The following is a 22,193-nucleotide window of genomic DNA, read 5'->3' as shown; positions in this document are numbered from 1 at the left end:
CCGACACTCGCAGGGATCGGGGACCTGGAGCCAGGCTCCCGCGGCCGCGCCAGTGGTGACAAGGCCGGGCGGGCGGCGCCGGCGCACTCCGGCCACAGAGCCTGCAAAAGGGGCCCCGGGCGGGCTGCGGGAAACCTCGCAGACAACGGGCAGCGAACGCTGCGGACGCCGCTCCGGGGCTCTACTGCTGACCCGCCGCCCGCCGCCGCCGCCGCCGCTGCAGCCCCCGGCCCGCTCCCGCCGGGCCTCCGACCCGAGCCCCGGAGACGCTCGCTCTCCCCGGCCGCGCGGCCCGGCTGCATGGAACCAGGAGCGGTGCCCCGGCCGCCCGAGCCCGCCACCAGGCGGGAAGCCGCCGCCCGCCACGGCGAGGGCAGGAAGAAGATGGCGGCGGCCGTAGCGGCGGCGGTCTCGCACGCGCCGCTGACGCCAATGGCGCGCGCCGGTCGGCGGGCAGCGGATGGCGGCAGCGGCGGCGGCCCGGGCTCCGGCGAGGGGCGGGGCGAGGCGGGGAGGGGGCCGGCCGGAGGCGGAGGCTGGGCCAGAAGCTGGAGGGAGGCGGCAGGGACAGTTTGTTGTGCTCGGAACATGGCGGGCGTCGGCGACGCGGCCGTCCCGGGAGAAGGCGGCGGTGGCGGCGCGGACGGCCAGGAGCGGGACGGCCGCAGCGAAGCGGAGCAGCCGGGCGGCAGCGGCGGCCAGGGGCTCCCATCGGCGCCTCAGCACACCGAGACGCTGGGCTTCTACGAGAGCGACCGGCGGCGGGAGAGGCGCCGCGGCCGCACAGGTGAGGCGGGCGGCGGCGCTAGGCCGCAGCGCCGGCCCCGAGGGGTCGGCAGGGGACCGAGGGTGGCGGGGGGGCCTTGGGACCCTGGCCCGCGAGCCCCGCGGCCGCCGCCGCCTCCCAGTGCCGCCCGTGCTCCAGCCGCCCCCTGGGCGCGGGGCTGCCGAGGCTCCGCGGCCGCTGACAGCTCCTCGGGCGGCTTCCACGCGCGGCCCCCAGGTCCCCGCGGCCAGCGCCAGGCTAGGTGTGGAAGGGCTGCGGCCGGGGAAGTTCTGTCCTGGGTCACTTTGCTCTGGAAAGGTCTTTACGTTGGCGGACATCTCGCAAGTCTAAGGGAGCTCAAAAATGAGAAGCGCACGCTGATTTCTTAATTATATTCATGCCACGGTGACTTTTTTATTCTGTATTTTAAGAAAACTTGAGCCACAGAAACCTGTTAACTTGCCCTCCAGATAGATTTTTCATAGACATAGCTAACAGTGTGATAATGACTGAAGTTCGGTAGTTTTGCCCGGAACAGAAATATTGAGCACTCCTTAAAATGTTACATGGGAACTTCTCTTAAACTGAAACTTAAACCAAAAAAAAGAATTTGCTACATAAGAAAATGAGTACTTCTGAATTCTTTCAATGACTAGTTTTAAGCGTATTGTTAAAATGTTACAATTTCTATAGGATTTTATTCTTGTTTCTAAAGAATTTTTTAAAAATTGCATTTGTATTCATATTGCAGTTGCATATTAGGTTTAAAAGAAAAAGGAAAATTTTGAGATGTATGTGTTACGTATGTAGAGTGATCCCAATGTTTTAATTCTTACATAAGTTTAAGCATTGAACAGCAGCTGAACCATAGCTCCATTAAATTTCTTCCAACTAAAAAATTGTTTCTAGTACTTAATGTGGGTTGTATTAGCCGTTATTTCCTGCAGCTCATGGAAATAGATGTTTTAGTTGTAAGGCTGACTCCATCATTGATTGTACTGGGGTATTGAAATTGTAGGAGTAGTTAGAGGACATAAAGCTGATCTGATGAGTTCCTAAGTGATTTGCTGATTCTCAGAGCAAGACATAGGTTCAGTTTTGAAGCTGTCCATTATCTTTGAAAAATTAAATACAAACTGTGCCTTGTTCAGTCTTTTTCAATTAACCACTTAAAAATTCTCAACTCTATTTGGTTTAGTGTTCAATTAAACATTTGCTTGCAAGAGTATTTACTTTCTGAATTGGCAGGATCTTAGTAAGGCAAAGTATTAAATCTCTTAGCTGTCTGTTTACTTAGATTTGGATATTAAAAATGCTCTGTTGCAAATAGAAATAGATGTGGCCAGGTTTCATTATAGTTCTTTAAAATATTTTAGAATTGCAGGAAGGCCGACAATTTTAAAGCCTTTTTCTGTTGTTTCCATGGAGAGGAGATGAAATTGTCAGTAGCCTTTTTTGATGAGCATTGATCTTGTGCTCTTGCAGTAATACCTAGCACTCTTACCTGGCTCTTTCCGGATGGCTCTGGATACCTGGGCTTCCATAGCCTTCATCACACCATGTATCCATTCTTCATCAACATGGTTCACTGAGCATGGTTTACTTAACATGTTTAAAGCTGGATGTTTAGCCCATAGTTGCTGGATGTCATTATTAGGGGGACACTTCCAGCTTTAGCTGTTAGGGAGTCCTCATTGTTTTCCCAATTTCATTGGTTTTATGTGGGGAGAGATGACAGTGGCCACTCTTGTTTTGCTGGGTCACACTAGCCTTGGGGATCAGGCATTAGGTGAGACTCATAAATAAGACATTTGTTGATCAGTCTTAACAGCCTAAGATTCCCTAAATGAATATACGTATTAGGTGCTTATCCAATTTCTCTGCATCTGAGTAAAATAAATCAAAATAAAATGTAGTGTTTTAGGTTATTTTTTTTGTTTTATACCTGTCCCTGTTTAGACAATAGATATGCATATTGGTTTATATAAACTGCCGTATATACCATATATTGTACATGTATCTGCATCAAGTATAAGTTTTCTTTTTCTTAACAAACTCTTCTATCACTTGGTTCTCAGAACTCCTTTTTTGGCTTTTATATATGTAGTCTGACAGTAGACTGAAACTTATCTCAGATGCTAGTACTTACACCTGAACCTAGTTAGAATGCGTCTCACACTCATCATTCCTATTTTCATTTGCTGTCCAGAATGGTCATTAGGTATTTCACTGTTGCCTGTGTGGTCACTGGCCTTGGACTCTGGGTATAGTGTTTATCAAGAACTGCAGATTCACTTCTTCTGTATTCTTTTTTTCCTGCTCTTAAAAATACGACCAGCTTCTATTGTCCTTTTTGACATAAAACCAAATAAGTACTTATTATCATGGTTTTGTGCTTGTTCCTCACTTGACTCATTTGCAGAAGTTCTAGGTGGGAGAGTATCTGCATAACCTTATTTTCATTTAGGCATGTAGGTCCAGCAAGCCAGCCTTGGACTAAGAATTAGGCAATCCGTGTTCTTGGCTTGGTTCGGTTGTTGAATTGCTTTGTAGACTCTGTGCTTGCTTGGAGTGCTTGCCTAATCCATTTGTCTCTGTTTCCTAAAGCCACTACTAAGTAGTTTAGTATCAGAAGCATCCAAGTTGGTTCTAGTCACCATGAAGGCTTAACAGAAGGCAGAAGGCTTGGTGCAAAATAAATGTAGCACGTACTGGTGAGGATGAAACAATACCTATGTAGTGTAGGTGTTGGAGATGCATAGGGATAGGTATTGCTTGTAAAACAAAAGAGTTTGCATCAGATATGGGTGCACAATACTGTTTCTAATGGTAATGGTGCCAGGGGACCTATTTCTTTCCTTCTTTAATGGTGATTCTTCCATCTCTTTTGCTTCCCTTTTCTGCCTTTACCCATTGTTAGACCTCTTCTTGCTTTACCTCCGTAGACTGAGCAGAGGCAGGAAGAAAGACTGAAACCCAGAAAAGTCAACAGAATTTTTAGCAATTCCCACAAAAGATTTTGAGCAGGACAAAGGTTTTTAACTATTCCTATTCACTATTTTCTATTATTTGTGTTCTTGAAATTTTCTCAAGTTCTTCTTACAGGTACCACATTTTTAATAAAATATGTTTTCATGTAACCAGTCTGTACTCTGCATAGAATATATTACATAGTTATCCCTATGGGCCCAGGCTTAACCTGATGGATGATTAAATGCTTACTGACACTGAAATTATGTTCTGGAGTCAATTTCTTATTTACAAATAAAAATAATTTTAAAACTGGGAAATTAGGTAACTACAACCCTGATACAAAGTAAAATTAGCTGCTTCTCTTCTATCAAACTATTACTCTGCTTTTAAAATTCTCATTTGCTGTATTTAGTATATATAAACTAAACAAACAATGAACAGTTACTTATTTTGGTCTTTGATCAGTTCAGTATCTTAGCTTTTTAAACTGGTTAACTTCAACCTAATTTACCCTCCAGAATTCAGTCTTAGCAGCTCATTTGTGCTCCAGTTTGGGGAATACTTGTGTAAAAGAAGTGTCCAGAAAAACTATATAGCATTGAGTGTCAGCTGAATAATATTCTGTTCCTTTTTTTTTTTTGAGACAGGGTCTCACTCTGTTGCCCCAGGCTAGAATGCAGTGGCATTGTCATAGCTCACTACAACCTTGAATTCCTGAGCTTAAGTGATCTTCCTGCCTCAGTCTCCCAACTAGCTGGGATTGCAGACACATGCCGCCATGCCTGGCTAATTTTTCAATTTTTTGGAGAGATTGGGTCTTGCTCTTGCTCAAGCTGGTCTTGAACTTCTGATGTCAAGCAATTCTCCCACCTCGGTCTCCCAAAGTGTTAGGATTACAGGTCTCCCAAAGTGCTAGGATTACAGGCTTGAGTCACTGTGCCTGGCCTCTGTTCCCATTTTTAACCCTTTGCTTCATAACCTTATGATCTTGAAAAATGTCACTACTCTTTTTGTACTTGCTTTCCATCTATAAATTCATAAATATTCTACCTGTTCTTTACTTCCTTAAATGAGACTATAAACATTTTTTGAAGGTCTTAAAAACTTGAATATACTGTGTAAAATGGTTCCTTTTCTTACATTTGACTTAGGCAGAATTGCTGTTGTATTATTGATTCCGAGAAAAGCTGATTACTGATTGGCCTTAACAAGGGTGTGCCTGTATATTTGTTTAATAAACTTACATGTAATATTTTAGTGGAATCTTAATAAAGTTTATTAAAGTTTTACGTTATTTAAGACTATGAAGATTTGCATGTTTCATATTTTCCTAACAGTTAACCAATATTACTTTCCATCTTTTTAAATGTTCAATGCTATTTTAAGGAAGATATATTTAGACATTACTGAACATACAAATATATTTATGATTACTCATTGCTTTTAATTAATACTTTTTTATTCTAGGTTCTTGTTTGTAAAATAAGCTTTCTCAGAAGATAATTAAACTTGACCACAAAGGAGGTCTACAGAAAATAAATAGGCAAAATTTTTTTTTAAAAAGATAATTAAACATAATATTTCTTTTTTCTCCATTTAAGGTACTGGATCACAGCAATTTTGTAATAGGAGATTAATATTGAATAAAAATATGCTAGAGGAATTGATTTGGATTTATAATTGGTATTATTAAATATTCACAGTTGATAAAACTTAGTTCTAATGTAGAAGCACTTATTTATGTTATAATTAAACAGTAAATATTTCTACTTTTGAAAAACTTTTACTGAGTGATATTTTTTCTTAGTAAGATCTAGATAAATGAACTAAAACTGGTTGACATCTAAAAAGTCATCAGTGTTCAGAAAATAAATATTTGTGCTGGGTACAGTGGCTCACACCTGTAATCCCAGCACTTTGAGAGGCTGGGGAGGATTGCTTGAGCCCAGGAGTTCGAGGTTACAATGAACTATGATCAAGCCACTGCACCCCAACCAGGATGACAGAGTGAGACTGTGTCTTTAAAATAAAATAAAATAAATATTTGGATTATTTCATTTTGGAAAGGATTTGTTTGCTGTTAAATGCAAAGGCAGATGTTTGACATAACAAATGAGAATGACTATTTTTCTAAGAAGGAATGAAACATCACCAGAGTATGGAAAATGTTAAGATGTAGTAACAGAGTTCCTGAAGAGTGATATCCACAGGTAAAGAACAGTAGCCTTCCTAAATAATTAGCCAGGCAAGTATACCCAAAGTCACAGGACAAATAAGTTCAGACGGGTCTGTAGAATGCTAGAGAACAATGTTCAACAAAACAAAAACACTGAAACACAGTACACTTTGACACTGAAGATTGAGTAGCCTACTGTGAAATGTGACCTTCGCTAGGGAAAGGTGGATGTGGACCAGACGAAGCAGCAAGGCTCACTTGATGGCTGGGAGAATGAGGCAACTGAACCAGGCAATGCCTTCTCCTTCCTCCTCAGCATGAATCAAAGCCAGATTAGGGCCAGGTCATTTTCTCTTGGTATAATTTTCAGATAGATGGGTGATAATTATGATGTTGGGGAGAGAGCATGCTAAATTCTATTCCCAATTTGCCCCTTAACTTTTCTGTATCTTTGGACAAATCTGTTTACCTGTGTGAACCTCAGTTTCTATATTTGCAAAATGTGAATGCCGTTAACTGTTCTCTTTAGAACTCATAATCGTGGGAAATGTATAAGGTAATGTGTGCAAGACCTTTGTAAACCCTCTCATGCTGGAAGGATCCTAATCCCTTAATCAGAGCTACTTCCCCAGGGGAGGGTGAGAAGGAGGTAGGATAAAGCCTTCAAGATATTTAACTCCTTGAAAACTTGGTTTGTTGTTGTTTTTTTGTTTTTTTGTTTGTTTCTTAATATTGCTTTAATGTATCTTTAAAGCCATTCCCCAGTTCATTGGCATGGCATTAATTGTGTGTGCACAAAGACTGCCCTTACATTCAGAACTCACTGGGGGCTAGACTTAGGGAATATCGAGATACATGGTACCTGCTCTTAAAAAGTTCATGGTCTCATGAGGGAGCCAGATACTTAACAGTGTAGCTTCACAGAAATAAGCCCATGGTGCTGTGGGAGCACAGAGAAAGGAGGGGAAGCAGGTTCTAATTTTCCAGAAAGAACACACAGTGGCCTGTTTGCAAAAGTGCTTGAGACAATGATAGGCAAAGTATTCTAATGGTGAAAAGTACACATTTTAGTGATAGACTCCTTGACTATGAATTCTGGCTTTACCACTTGCTTCCTGTGTGGCCTTGCAGACTTCCTTAGCCTCTCTGTGCCTTGGTTTCTTCATCTGCAAAATGGACGTAACAATAGAATCTGTTTCATAGTTGTGACAGCTTAGTACTCAAAGTATGTTAGCTGTTTATGATTTGATTTTTTAAAATCTCATAGAATCTAAATTGGTGTTTATAACTAAAATTCTTTATATGTCTAGAGATAGAATCCTGGCACAACATTGTTTTGTATTTATAACATAGTTAAAATGCTTTCATGTGTATATGTTGCATGATAACCTATTTATAGAAAATTAGTTACTTATGTAGTTTGTTAAGTATACTTATTTGGCATATTACTTTTTAACCATAGAACCAAAATTGCAGATATAGCATCAATAAATATTAGGTAACCACCAAACCAGAATTGGTTAATACTACAGAACTTGTGAAATTCATAGTAAATAGTTCAAGATATTATGTCATGCTTTGTGGTTTTCATATGCTTTCATATAAATATTCTCTTAGTCTCTCCTTGCCTTGTGGAAGGCAAGCAGGTAACAGGTGTCAAAAAAATTGCTCTAGGTCGGGCGCGGTGGCTCATACCTGTAATCCCACCACTTTAGGAGGGCAAGGAGGCAGATTAGTTTGAGGCCAGGAGTTTGAGACCAGCCTGGGCTACATAGTGAGACCCCTTCTCTACAAAGGAAAAAACAAACAAACAAAAAAAATCATACTCTAAGCCTCCACGTTCTCATCTGTGAAACTGGCATTTGTGATTTGACCAGGATCACGGGGCTAATGTGTGAGAGAGCTGGTGCTAGAACTCCCTTCCTCTGGTTGCTAATTCCATGTTCTTCTGTGGCTCATGACAAAACTCTTACTATGGTAAAAGCTGTCATCTGCACTCACCAGGGAAGACACTATTATAAAGGATGATTTTCTAAATAAACTTTTTTAATTTGCTTTTTTAAATTTAAAAGTATTGTGCAATAACCTGTTTCTGTATCTCTTTAGCCCAGATGACACAGTCGTGGGCTGCCCAGCTTTTCTCCTTGCACTCCCTGTGGATGTCCCGACGAGGGCACTCACAGGCTGTGACTGCATCATGGCACTCTATTCTCTGGGGGGCAGGGTGTGGGGGGGAGTGGGGTTGAGGTTCAGCTACCTGTTAGGTTACCCTTTCACTCAGATGTGTCCAGAGTAGAGGAGTGCCTGTCCGCCCCCCCTCTATGGCTGCTGCACTGAGGAGTGAAGCTTTTCACCCTTTCCCTGCTCGCTCCTCTATCCTCAGGACAGTTCTGTCCTGAGAAATGGTTATTTATCAAGCAATTCCACTAATGTTGGACATTTTGATTAATTCCACTTTTTTATTCATATAGATCATCTTTCAATAGAGAAATTCAGTGTTAAAAATGGAAAAATGCCAGAAGTTATATCAGAAAAAACAAATCACCCACCTGAAAGTTTAACCCAGTTTGCCTTTTGCTTCACTTTCTCAGCTCTCCTTAGCATTGGTTCTGTTCTTTGCTGCTGCCTCCTAAGGGGACTGTGATTTGGCTGCTCCATTTTGTGTCCTTGTAATTCTTAACTCAGTCATCTCCCTTTCCACTTCATCTTTAGCTTTTAACTTGTTGTTTCTGTTTCTGTTCTCTCTTGCCACACTCTCCTCTGTGATTTTTCTTCTTCTTCTCTGATCCATGTATTCTTTTAGCAAACATTTGTTGAGCACCTATTATGTGCTGGGCCCCAGTGATGCAAAGGTGAATGAGAAAACCAGACAAGAAGATGAGCTTAGTTTAGCATGCTGCAGAGAGCGCAGGCAAGTGCGGGTGCTGTGGGAGCCGAGCAGGGGGAAAGATGGATTCTGCCCAGGGAAACTTAGAGAAGTCTTCACAGGGAAGGTAACATCTGAGCATGTTCACTTGAAGAAACCTGACCCTCCTCTTGGGCGAAGGAGCAGTGTGAACCCATTGATGTGTTTGGGAGAAATGAAAAGTAATATAAGCAGACAGTTATGACCTAGGGACTCAGGGGAGGCGGGTGTGAAGCATGACTGGAAGGTGGCTTAGGGCCAAGTCGTAGGGCATCTGGTGTCAGCAGCACTGAGGAGGTAGGACTTTATCCTGGAGATAAGGAAGAGCCAGGAAGGGTTTCAGCAGAGTGATAATCTGTGTGTGTGTGTGTGTGTGTGTGTGTGTGTGTGTGTGTGTGCGTGCGGGCTGACTCTGGCTGCCAGATGGAGTTAGCATTGAAGGGAGAAGAGATTGGAAAGTCAGGAAGCTTTTGTAGTGACCTGAGAGAGATGGAGAGGACCAAACTAGGGTAGAGTATAGAAAGAAGGTAGGGGATGGGGGGAGATAATAAATGTTTTAGAGGAAGAATTAGTAGGGCTTGGTGAGAAGAGAGAGATTATCAAGATTGGCCTTGGGCCTCTAGCGGGGCAGCTATGTCACTTGTGAGGCCAGGAACTAAAGTCCGGACTCTGGGACGGGCACAAAATCAGTGGGGAAGGTGGTCTGTGGGGTATCCAGGTGGAACTACCCAGGAGGCAGTGGAAATATGGCTCCCGGGGCCAGAGCTCAGGATGCGGTAGCTTCAGGATTTAGATGGGAAACAAAAGAAAAGGTGGAAGAGGACACGTCAGAGAATACCAGTGTTAAAGGATGGCCAATGTTTTACTGTAGTGAGTAGAGCACCAAGCCAGCAAACACTTTAGGGTCAGGTAGAGGAGGAGGAGCCATCTAAGAGACTTGCGTCAGAAAAGTGGGCCATTGGAGAGAGAAGAGCACCACTGACAGGAGGGTGGGGTGGCAGGGAGGGACAGGGAAGCCGCAGAGTCAGATGCTGCCCAGAGAGTATGGGGGAGTGACTTCTGGAGTCAGTGAAAAATAACATATGTGAATCTCTTGTGCTTTCTGAATGTCCTGTTCTCGGTTTTTACGTGAAAGAATTGGCATTTATAGATACTAGCTAATCAAAACATTCTTTTCTTCCTAATTGGAAAACTGAACTGAGTTTGAGTATGATTTTGATCTTTCATACTTCTTGTTTGCAGCTCAGAAGGCTTTCTTTTTCTCCCCTTCGAAGAGCAGATCTTGTTCTGGTTCTAGCCAGCCTACAACATATTAGAAAATTCCTAACCAAAAGTTTTACTCTGCATGAATTTGGTTAGACTAAGACCTTTAAGTCTGAAAATCTGTTAATATCTACAGTAGATATATTTACATCTATATTTACATCTTGTATACATTTAACCCACATGACTTCAACTATAAGCGTACTGAAAAGAGAAAGTACAGTGCACATAGTGCATTTGATGGTCCTGCCTATCCCTGCACTAGACTGGTGTAGGTGGAAGGAAGGCTGGTTTTCTCTCCGTTTCATCCCCAGATATCTCTCATGGTATCACTGACTCTCCAAGCAGATTATGAATCTGGTATTTAAAGAAGTATGTGTGTATGTACTCATATAAATATGGTATAAATCCTAAACAGAAGGAAGTGTGTGAATACGCATACACATAATAAAAAACCCTAACCATAAGCAAGCAAGCCCCATGACATGATGCTTGGAGAACTAGGGATCTGCTCCAGTACTGGAGGAGGTAAGCTATTTTAGATCCTTTGTTTAGAACCATAGTTAAAGTCTGCTTCTAAGTCTTCCTAAGAGCTTTTCAAGGGTATTTTTGACTATAAACTGTCCCCTTACATGCAGACTTTAGATCCCAGCACTCATAGAAGGTGCAACTCCTTAAGTAGATACACAGAAATGAAATCATCCTTCTCCCTCTGTAATTTTTTTGAAGTAACATCTATGCCACATTTGGCAAAAAGACCACAAGGCCAGCTCAGCAAAGAGGACGATTTGAAATGTTTTGGTGGCCTGAGTTCTGAAAGAGTCTGGTCTCCTGCAGAGTAAGAGTAGGAAGGTGTAGGTGAAGAAAGGGGTGCTGAAGGCCACTGAGGGGACAGGCCATCAGGGAGGTGTAACACACAGAAGGGGTGGGCTCAAGCACCACAGCCTCAGCTTCTCAGCTTAAGTCTCCATTGTAGCTGAGTGGAAAGAAAGCATTTAACTTCCTTTGGCCTTACTTTCCTCATCTGAGATGAGATGACTGGAATAATTTGCTTCAGAGGAACAGAGGAAATGTGGGCGAATGGAAAGAACCAAGGAAAAGGAGGTTTCTCAGATCTGGTTGAGGTTCTACTTTGTGTAACTATTTTGATTATTGTGTTGGTAAGTCTCCATGTAGGGAAATGGCATTATTTATTATTATTATTTATTAGACACTCTCGCAAGCTCTCTCAGGCTGAACTAAGAAGGGAGTGATAGTTCACCCAGGGTTGTTCTTGGACTGAAGCAATGCCTGTTAGGTGATGTGGCTCCCTTTTGACTATTTAGATATTCACTTTATATATTTTTGGTGGCTACTCTTTTTCACCTAATTTCTCCGTCAGTCCAGGTTCTATATCGCCTCCTATTAAGACCCAGAACTGAGCTCTCAAAAAATGCCTTTCTCACTATTCTAGCTCTTAGTAATCATTCTCTTCCATATTCCTGTGACATTTTTAGTTTATACCACACAGAACAGTAATTTTCTCAAAAATATTTGCTGTTGAGACCAGCCTGGGCAATAGCAAGATCCTGTCTCTACAAAAAATAGAAAAATCAGCCAGGCGTGGTGGCATGCGCCTGTGGTTCTAGCTACTAGGGAGGCTGAGGCAGGAGGATCGCTTGAGCCTAGGAGTTCAAGACTGCAGTGAGCTATGATGATGCCATTGCACTCTACACCAGGCAACAGAGCAAGACCCTGTCTCCAAAAAAATATCTATATATATCTATATAGAGATACATATATTTGTTATTCATTTATGTGTAGTCATTCAGTTCTAGGCACAGAATTATAGACTACTTTGTTTTGGTCTCTTTGTTTTATATGTATACTACCTGTGGCCCCAGCTAGCATGTAAGTTCCTTGATAAATACTGTTCTTTTTTGTTTTGTCATTTTCTTTTTCTGTAGAGCTTTCATTGTTGAGGTTCCTCAGTGCTGAACTAACAAGAGGGTACTTCCTTGAACATAATGAGGCCAAGTATACAGAAAGAAGAGAAAGAGTATACACTTGTATGCGAATACCAAGAGAATTGGAAAAGGTACTATTTTTTTTCATTACCAGACATCATTTTGAAAGTTATGTCAAAGTGTTAATTATGCAAAAAAAAAAAAAATATATTGTGAACAGCTAGAGTTGAGTTCTTAAAATATTTAGAAATAATGTAATAAGTAATTAAGTATATTGAAGAAATAGTAATTTCCTTATAGGAAGAGGCTTTAAAAGTTACATTTTTAGTGTAAGACCTAACAATAGTATCTTAATAGATTTTATCAAAATCTTAACTTTTGCTACTTATTAAACTTATCATATTTCCTTGTGTGCCACATCCAAATAACTTTTTTCAAGGAATTAATGTCTACTTCTGTACTCTTGTAGTTCTCTTCAGTTTTATTTTACTAGAAGCAGTTGTTTTTCCACTGAGCATGATAAATTATTTAATTTCAGCCTTTTTAAAAGTCTCAGTTTCTCGGAAGGCCCACGTATTTAAAAACATAAATGACAATCTCTTCAAAGAAGAAGATGATTTGTTTAACCTTCATCACAGGAAGCATCACATTATAGTGTGAGCATAGTAGCGACAGCACTAAATCTTCACGTATCTCTTCTTATAACTGTGTCTTAGCCTATCAAGACCAATCAGACAGGACAGGAAAGCGACTGTTTTTCCTCTAGGCACTGCTAGAGTTGGTGAGTCTGAGCAATTCCGAAATTTCTTGCTAGAAGAAAAGAATTAAGAAATAATTCAGCTTTAGCTTTATTGACTCATGTTTTCATACTTTTATAGTAACATAAAATTTGTAATATTCCAGTCATTTCCTTAGAATGGTGCTTTCTGTTAGAGTGGCTATCGGAAGAGTTTGGTCTGTTGGCTGTATCGGTGCATTGTAATAGCAGGTGTGGTGGGCAATGAGAAGTAAGGACCCGGCTGGTCTAGCTGATGTTCTTTTATTTCTGACAATCCATCAGTTTAGTAGAAGGAGAAGAGCCAGGTGTAGAGTGACGATTTCAGAAACATTGCTTTACCTAGGTTCTTGGTAGAGTGTCACTTGCTGAAGTCGTGGGAAGTTCTGTATTAGGGTAAGGTTTAGAGAGCTGGAGAATAAGCAGAGTTTGGAGAGAGACAAATGATGATAGTTCGAATGCCTTTGATGAAGATCATTAAATATGCTTAGTTATTACTGTGTTGCTGCTTTTCTAGGGAGGACTAGGGCTCCACAGCAGAGCCTGGGGTACTGACAGATGAGGGGTGTGGGGGGTTCTGCAGCACTCCTGTCCAATGCACCAGCAGCTCTAGTTTGTATATTGGGGTTTATCTAAGATTTTGGCTGGGCCTGGGCTGGGGAGAGGGCTATTTCTTCTACTAGGAAAAAAATGAAGGATTAAACCAAGTGTTTTAAGTGTCTTAAAATACTTTTAGGTGGTTTTTCAAAGCTCACTTTTTTCTTGTGATAAACCATGACATGGAAGCATGAGGATGTGGGCCAGAAGCAGTGGGAGGGACAGTCTGCCAGGGTCTATTTTCGAGCAGGATGGTGCCAGCCACCTTCAGCTTCTGTCCACCTGGCCTCAGCCCTCCACAGGGGAATTTGCTTCTCCCACCTGCCTGAACAGTTCTGGACTCCCATTTTTCTCTGGCGAGGACACACAGGGGTTTGCCTGCAACCCACAGCCAGACTTCATGAACACAAGCTGGGTACCACTTCAGCGTTGGCTGGTGTCTGGTCTGACCCCTTTTATTACCCGTCCTATGGCAAAACTAATGAGCGGCAATACCCCCTCCTCATTCTGTTCCCTCATCAGAGGCAGTTTTATTGCTAACACTTTCTTCTTCTTCAATGCAACATGGAAATGTCTGGCAATATTTCTGGGTTGATTTCACACAGAAACTTGCAAGCATTTCATGTTTGTTATTGTGAGTATAAATTGTCTTCTGGGGAAAACGCCCAGAGGTCTTGATGAGATTTAAGTATAAACCAGTGTTTTTAATCTATGGACCACTATGGGACCACTGATGGGTCAAATAATCAACATGGTAATTTGCCATCGGGATTTTTTTAAGAAAAGAATAGAAAAAGTATCAGCATTGCCTGTATTAAGGATAAGCTTTGTTTCATGAAACTTTGATTTCATTTGTGTGAATGTAAAACATGAATGTCAGAAAAGTCGAATTAACACTGGTCATACACAGTTGTGATAGTTTTCTTATCATTTTTGTTTCCCGTGAAAGAGGCTTTAGGCCTATTCAGGAAAAATTGAGTTAGTCTCTTAGAACAACATGTCAGAGGCTTTATAGCTTATGTGTACAGAAGAATGTCATATTTTTCAGTTTAGAGCAATTTCTTCTTAACTTCTAAAACCAAGTGAAATGTAAAGGGAATCAGTTCTGTTTCACTTTAATTCCAGGCTTAAATATCTCTCATAACAGCATGAATTTACTGATATACTTTATTTTATACAAGTAGGGTTTCACTTACAGCTTTTATTTGTTGTAAGAGTTGAGAGCCTATCTAGACATTCAAGTTTATCTAAATTATTTTTTATTATTGAATAGTTTTCCTTTTTGTTTACATTGTCTGTTCTAACATAGACTACTCATTTTGTTTTCTTGGTTTTTGATAAATACTGTGATATTTTTGCCTAACCTTTTCAGGAAGAGAAACTTGAAAATTAATGAGCACTTTGTTTCTACAAAGGTTGCAAATACTGTAAAACATGTAACTAATGTTTATGCTTTAAGGTCAAGAGAAAGGTCAACTCAGTATCTCTTACTGAATCTGTTTACTAATGTAAAAAAAAAAAAATCCTCAAATTTTGGTGGAATATTGTTGGATAAACACCTTATACTTGACATTTAGTAACGGTGAATTGTTTATATATTTAAAATAGTATTTCTAATTATTAGCACTTTATTTTCGCACTTGAACTTCTTATTCTAATAATGTAGGGGTGTTATATGGGCTTTTGGGTGGCATTTCTTCTCTTCCCTCTATCCCCACACACCCCTGGAGTTGTTATCCAAGATCTGCTACTAGCTACTTATATGGTCCACTTTGGGAACTTTTTCTTTTCCATACTGCCAAGGAGATTGAACTACACTTTCTCTGTATTCTAAACTGAGAGGCAGGATAGTGAAGTGTTTAAGGGGATCAATGCTAAAGCCAAACTGCCTGGCTTTGAATCTTGGCTCCACAATTTATTAGCTGTGAGTCCTTGAGCAATTCACTTAACCTTTCTGTGCCTAAGTTTTCTCATCTGTGTGTTAACTACATGGTAAGTCCTATAAAAGTGTTTTAAAATCGTTTGTAGTTTGTCGCCTCAGCAAATTGAGGGGAATGCCTTATCCTGGTAGAACAAGCAGAATTTTGAAAGGTCTTTTCTCTAGATTGCATTCCCGTGGATGTCCCTTTGTGGTGGGATAGCTTTCGTCTTTGTGCTGTGTACAGTAGGAGGTGATTGGGAGAGCCCTGGTTTGTATGGTTCCCCTGTGTCCTAGTTTTATCTCACATTATACTTTTAATCTTCCTGCTTTACTTGTCACTGAACTTGGCTTCACTAACCCTGGATGGGACATGATTCTTTGACTCTCAGCCCTCTTGGATTGCTGACCACAGACAGAAAGGGCCTCTAGGGAAAGCTGGTTTTTTCCCCTCTTTCCTTTTAGCCAGGCTGTCTTGGAGTAAAGCTAATCTCTTTCGTGAAGGATTTTCAGCAGATGGCCATGAGAGATAAAACATCCTACCGTTTTCTGCCAAGCCCATAGAGTAAGACCCCAGCAGATACATGACTGGAGTCTACAGTTAGAGCAGAGACAGGATAGTTCAACTAGATGCTTGGCGAAATCAGGGGCAGGGATCACCAGTTTGCTAGAGAGGAAGTTCCCTGCTAAGTGATTTTGCACTGTCCCACATCCCGTCTTGACTCAGCCAGGTACATCCCACCTCTGTTATCCATTTCTGCGTGAATAATAAATAGGATTTGTCAAATAAGGACTAGGTGTTAGGCACCGTCCTAGGCACTTTAAATGCTTAACATGCATAAAATCCCCTCAACATAGATATGTGTACTATTAAAGTTCTGTTTCCCCCACTTGCCCCGGTGTGGCAATCTTGTATTGACTTCCAGACAGATCTCACCTTCAACCCATATTTTGGTGGAGGTATGTATATGCTACATACCTCCTATGTATTGGTCCCATAAGAACAATTTGCCGTGCATCGGGTAAATCGCCCAAGATTAATTTTGTTATCTGTGTGAAGCTAAAGCTTCGGTTAATAGTAAAGAAATCCTTATATACTATTTTCTAAAATCTCCTGATATTTAAGTGCTAATTTAGAAAGATAAAGATCACTTGTTTTCTTAATAATTAATTTGTTCTATCTGTGTTTTGAGTACTTATAATGTTCCAGGCACTTTTGCAGTATGGAAGTACAGGGGTAAACAAGATTCAGATCTTAGACTAGTAGAGATAGAGATATCAGATCCATAAGTAATTATAATAGAAGAAACAAAGTGATGTGTCATTAAATAGTATAAATAAAATGCTACGAAGGATTTAGAGAAGGGAAAATGTGCTTAACAAACAGCCCGAAGAAGACGATATGGGAACGATTTGTAAAGGATACGGCAAGGGAATGAGAAAAAGAGGGATGTTTTGTGCAGGCATTGTAGGGTCAGGTTGGGTATGCTAGGAAGATCCACAGGTGGGAAATTGTTAGGTATAGGCAAGAAACCACCAACACACTGTGGAAAGATAGGCTGGATCCAGATTGTGTTGAATGGTTAGGCTAGAAAGTTTAGAATCGAGGCTATGGAATCCGGAGACTATTAACGATGTATTTCTTGAGAATGCTCTTAGTTACATGGATCAGAAAACCTGACTGACAGTGGCTTAAACAAATAGGAAGTTCTTTTCAACAAAGCTGGAGGAAAGAGGTCCCAGTTGTCCCTGCAGATTAATGAAGCCATGGTAGACCCAAATCCTTTATATCTTTATTTTGCCATTCTTGGCAAATTGGCTTTTCATCCTCTTGCTTTTTGCCTTCTAATAGAAAGATGACAGCTGCAGCTTCAGCATTACAATCAGAAGGGGGGATAGGCAGTGCCACCTTTTTGACTCTGCCCTTTGTAAAGAATTAAAAGCTTTCCCAGAAGTGCCCCTAGAACACTTCCCCTTCTGTCTTACTGGCCAAACTGAGTTACATAGCCATCCCCAGCTGCAAAGAAGACTAAGATAGTGAATATTATGTTTTTCTAACAGAGAAAAAGATTGAGAATGGTTATGGGGTCAGCCACCCCTCAGAGCTATACTTCTGAAAAATTAGTACAGCAATATTTAACGTGGATTGGAAATGAGACAAACAAGGAGAGCTCAAGACCCTTCCTTTACTTCATTGTTACCCTGCCTTGTACATTATAGTTATTTAATACATTTTCCTAAAAATTGAATTCGAGTGGTTGGTCTTGAATTAGTTTTCTTAAGAACTAGCAAATTTTTATAAGCCTTAAGGTTGTTAGGTTGAAGGTATGATATAAGTATTGCCGGGTAGTCATAGAATATTGTTATCACTAGACATAGGCTATTATTATTGTTGAAAGGGAGAAAGGTTACTGTCACACAGGTGAATTATTTATGATCAAGCATCAGCAACCTTAGCTTCTAATCTCAGGTCTGTAACGTCTGAAGCCTGGTCAAAGCACTGAGTCTCCTTCCGTGTTTACTTTCTTAGTCTAAAGTTAGAAGGTTGGACCTAGGTCATCTCAAGAGGTCCAATAGTCCATGACAATTGAATGAGTTTGCTTATGAGGAACAGAGGAAATGGGGGTGAATGGAAAAATTCACAGAAAGGGAAATTTTAAATATTTAGTGCAGGAACTTAGTGCTGCTTTTTTTTAAGGGTCAGAAGAGCTAACATTTAAAAAAAAATCCAAAGATGCCTTTCAAAAATAACTTAGTCAAAATATCATATAAAGTCTTTTTGTTGTTTGTCAGTGTGAGGTATGTGTTAAGAAAATGTAGTAATAGCCATCGTTCCACCTTTCCTTCAATAAAACAGTCCTGGGGTGTCACTGTGAGACTAATAGTACTTACTCAGAACGTATTTATGGCAGTGATTTCTTGGGCATCCTATTCAGTTTTGGATTTCATGGAAACATATTTAGAGGATCAATTCTCTAAATTTTCCTCATGACGGCACGTCTTGTTTGTGACGTACCCTTGCTCAATCGTCTCCGCACGTGGCTGCTGAGAAGCAGAAAAGCCGGTGGGGACCCATGCATCTGGGAATCTCACCAGCCTTGTCTGGGGTTCCTCCGCATTCACTCCAAGGCTTTTTGCACCCTACTTGTTGCGGTGGTGACAACAGCTTCCACGTTCCTTCTGCAGCCGTCTTTCTTAATTTTCTTGGGCATGTTGGACCCTTCAGATAGTTCTCAGATAAGCCAGCAAAAACTTCAGGCCTCTACTCCATTTATTGATGTATGTTCAAGACAGTTTGTGAATTTGGCACCGTGGTTCTGTTTTTCTTTTTGGATCAGTAACTTATTTCTCTCATGTTAGCTTTGGAAAGTCCTCAATCTCTCTCCTCCTCTGTCTTTCCATAGTCCTCTATCAGTCTGTTGTGATCTCTCACTCAGATGGATATTCTCCTTCCTGTCTTTGCTTACTGTCAACCTGCTGCAGTACTACTTGCCAGGTGATCAAGCCTAGATCTGAGCATAAAAGGTGTAGGATCACAGCCTGCAGGGACTCCCCTTTCTATGCAGCAGAAGCTAAGATCTTCCTTAGGTGACCTTCAGCCTTGCCATGGGGCCCTGAGGGCACACCTGCTCCTGGCTTGTTGTGGGAATTAAGTTAATGAGGGTGAAGTGCTTCAAATATAACAATATTCAGCTTCAACATGGATTGGAAAGAAGAGAAGCAAGAAAATCTCAAGATCATTCTATGTGTGTAGCCTTCCTACAAATTAAAATCTTCAGTTGATTTCTTTACCTTCTGTGAAATATCCCTTATGTTAAATGTATGTCAGATGTAGACTGTGATTATTATGAAACTATCAAAATTACTTTGTTTCCATGGTTTCGTGTGTTAATATAACCTTGCCTGTAAGAAAATAACCTGGCTCATGATAATCCCTTTCCTAGCCATCTCCTCTAGTATAGAGTTTCTGTGGCATGAATTTTTTAATTCAGATGAATAAAAATGATTTTATTTATAGGAATGACCTTGAATCTGCAGTAATTGCTTTCGAAGTCAGTCATTTGTAAACTTTGTTATTGATAGCCTTTTCCTCTTGACATTCTTCTAATAGTGGACTCCACATGTGGGTTTGTTAAGAACTTCTAGAACATAGGATAAAAATTTGAGCTCCTCAGTAATTAACCAAAGGTTAGTTATCCCTCTTATATAATGATTATATTCTGTGTTACAGCCTGCTACTCATATTGCACCTGCGCGTGCTCTTCTCTGTGTTTGGAATTCTGTTCCTCTTGACTGTGCCTGACAGACCTTGTGCTCATTTTATCTCCTCTGTGGGAGATTGTTGCTAGCTATCGCTCTTCCCTCCCCGGTGCCAGCGCCTGCCCCAGTACAGACCTGACCTCTTCACCAGTGCTTCCAGAACACGCCTTTCATCTGGCACTTACTACACGGTTTATATCCAGCTCACTAGACTGTGAATTCCCTGGAGAAGGCGTCTTTCCTAGTGACCTTTCATCCCACCAGTGTAGAATTAAGCACGATATGGTCTCTGCTCTTACAGGAATAGACCCAGAGCTTTATAAAAAGTGAGACTAGGGGCAGGAAAAGGAGACTCGTTTCTAAGCCTGTTGACTCCTGCTTTCTAACTGACACTCTAGACCAATGATCCTCGATGAGTGGGTGGTATTTGGTACTTGTCCTGAAGGAGGTGGTGTTTAGAATTTCCAGAGGACGGATTGTGTAATTCAAAGAAGTGTATACTAAAATCATTATGTTTCTTTCATTTTAGCCATAACATTTTATTTATTTTGAAATTTCAAATGGCATTGAAAAGAGGGGTGGGAGATTTTTGTCTTGAAGGGAAAGAGTTTTTATTTGTTTTTTCTTTTTTAAAAAAGGTTGAGAAACCCTGCTTCATTCTCCATAGAAAGAGGCTGGCATTTTTATTGGTTTATTTCTTTTGGGGCAGGTATTTTTCAAATGGACAAGAGCAATAGTAGTAGGTTCAAAATAAATTTGATAAGAGCAGGTTGTAGAAATTTTAACAAACATATAATGTTTTGATGACCACAGCATCACAGAATAATTGTCATTTTGCAATTTTCTTTCTTTCTTTTTTTTTTTTTGAGACACAGTCTCATTCTGTAGCTCTAGACTGTAGTGCAGTGTTGCAATCATAGCTCACTGTAACCTCAAACTCTTGGGCTCAAATGATCCTCCCAGTTCAGCCTCCTGAGTAACTGGGACCACAGGCACGTGCCACCACACCCAGATAATTTCTTTTTTTTTGTAGTGATGGGGTTTCACTATGTTGCCCAGGCTGGTCTCGAACTCATGGCCTCAGGCAATCCTCCTGCCTTCCAAAGTGCTGGGATTACAGGTCATTTTGTAATTTTCTTAACATTGAAGTTCATGTGTTAAAAACTTATGTAATCCTAGCACTCTGGGAGGCCGAGGCAGGCGGATTGTTTGAGCTCAGGAGCTGGAAACCAGCCTGAGCAAGAGTGAGACCCCGTCTCTACTAAAAATAGAAAGAAATTAATTGGACAACTAAAAATATATAGAAAAAATTAGCCGGGCATGGTGGCACATGCCTGTAATCCCAGCTACTCGGGAGGCTGAGGCAGAAGGATCACTTGAGCCCAGTAGTCTGAGGTTGCTGTGAGCTAGGCTGACGCCACGGCACTCACTCTAGCCCGGGCAAAAGAGTGAGACTCTGTCTCAAAAAAAAAAAAAAAAAAAAGCTTATGTTAAATCTTATAAAATACATGTGTGTGTATGTGTATATAATGGCAAATCCAGTGGTGAATTCGAGGGTAAAAGGGTCAGTGACAAGTGTCATTATTAGAAATAGCATTTCAATTTTCTGCAAACTGGAATCCTGGCCCTGCCTGTCCTGCTGAAGAACTCAGGAAAGCTCCCTGTCTTACTGCACAGTGGGGGTGGTGCTGCCACCTATAAATGTGGAACTGGGTGGAGGCCACACTCACAGGTGGGCCCCAAGCCCAGCACTTGCCAGTACCTGGTAACATTGCCCAGGACCTATAGGAGGCTTCTGAAGTCCTTCCAGACAAGATCTCCTGGAGACAGAAAGGCCAGTGAATATTCATGTCCTTTGATTGTTTTCACTTATAACTTTTTTATCCAAAGAGGAATCATAAGATTATTAATTAATCAAAGATTATTTTGAAATAATTATTTTTTCATGTACATTTTGGTAAATCTCTGCTCTGAGAATGAATTTTAAGAGAATATTTTTAAATTGAATGTCTACAATTTGTAACTTAGGGCTTTTAATTTCTTTTTGTACAAAGAACTTCTCCATGTGTTCCAACTCACATACCCTCTGCAAAGCTCCCTGTAGCCAGTTCGAACTGTTTTCACTGTCTGTGGTAGCGGCCCAGGGAGGGAGCTAAATTTCAACCTGCCCGCCTGTCTGAACACCTGATTTTCAGACTGTGAGTTACCACCCTTAGTGGGTCATAAATTTATAAGACCAGCATTGTTTTTTAAAAAGAGAATAGAAAAATATGAGCCTGTATTTCATAGAGTGAAAGTAAGTATTATTCTCTCTCATAAAGCATTTCTTTTGTTTTTTTGAGGGTGTATGTGAGTGAATAGCAGTTAAAGTGCATATCCAACTGTGGGTTGTGGTCAAAGTTTGAATTCTTTTCTTTGGGCAACAAGCTCCTTTGCAAGATTTTGACCTTCTTAGAGTAGTGAACATTTTGTTCTATTCAGGTGTCTCAGTCTCTGCCACATAAGAGCGGTACAGTAAATGTTTGATTAAGGGAGGGATAGAGGAACAAATCAGAGAATGAGCCAGTCCTGTGTAGCATTTTATCTTCCATTCCTGGGAAAATGTGTTTCTACC

The 22,193-nt window shown here is 41.0% G+C and overlaps 1 protein-coding gene across 1 annotated transcript in view; it reads left to right on the top strand.

The window, feature by feature from the left end:
• The first annotated feature begins 501 nt into the window (after positions 1-501).
• TAPT1 (transmembrane anterior posterior transformation 1) overlaps positions 502-22,193 on the top strand; it is a 63,916-nt gene continuing 42,224 nt past the window's right edge. Inside the window, exons 1-2 of the mRNA XM_012638511.1 lie at positions 502-787; positions 12,030-12,160. Of these exons, the coding sequence (XP_012493965.1) occupies positions 589-787; positions 12,030-12,160 (330 nt within the window). The 5' untranslated portion in view covers positions 502-588. The remainder of the gene's footprint in view (positions 788-12,029; positions 12,161-22,193) is intronic.

Source organism: Propithecus coquereli, unplaced genomic scaffold (assembly GCF_000956105.1).
Source record: "Propithecus coquereli isolate 6110/MARCELLA unplaced genomic scaffold, Pcoq_1.0 Scaffold13, whole genome shotgun sequence".
NCBI lineage: Eukaryota > Metazoa > Chordata > Mammalia > Primates > Indriidae > Propithecus > Propithecus coquereli.
This window is presented reverse-complemented; position numbering and strand designations above follow the sequence as displayed.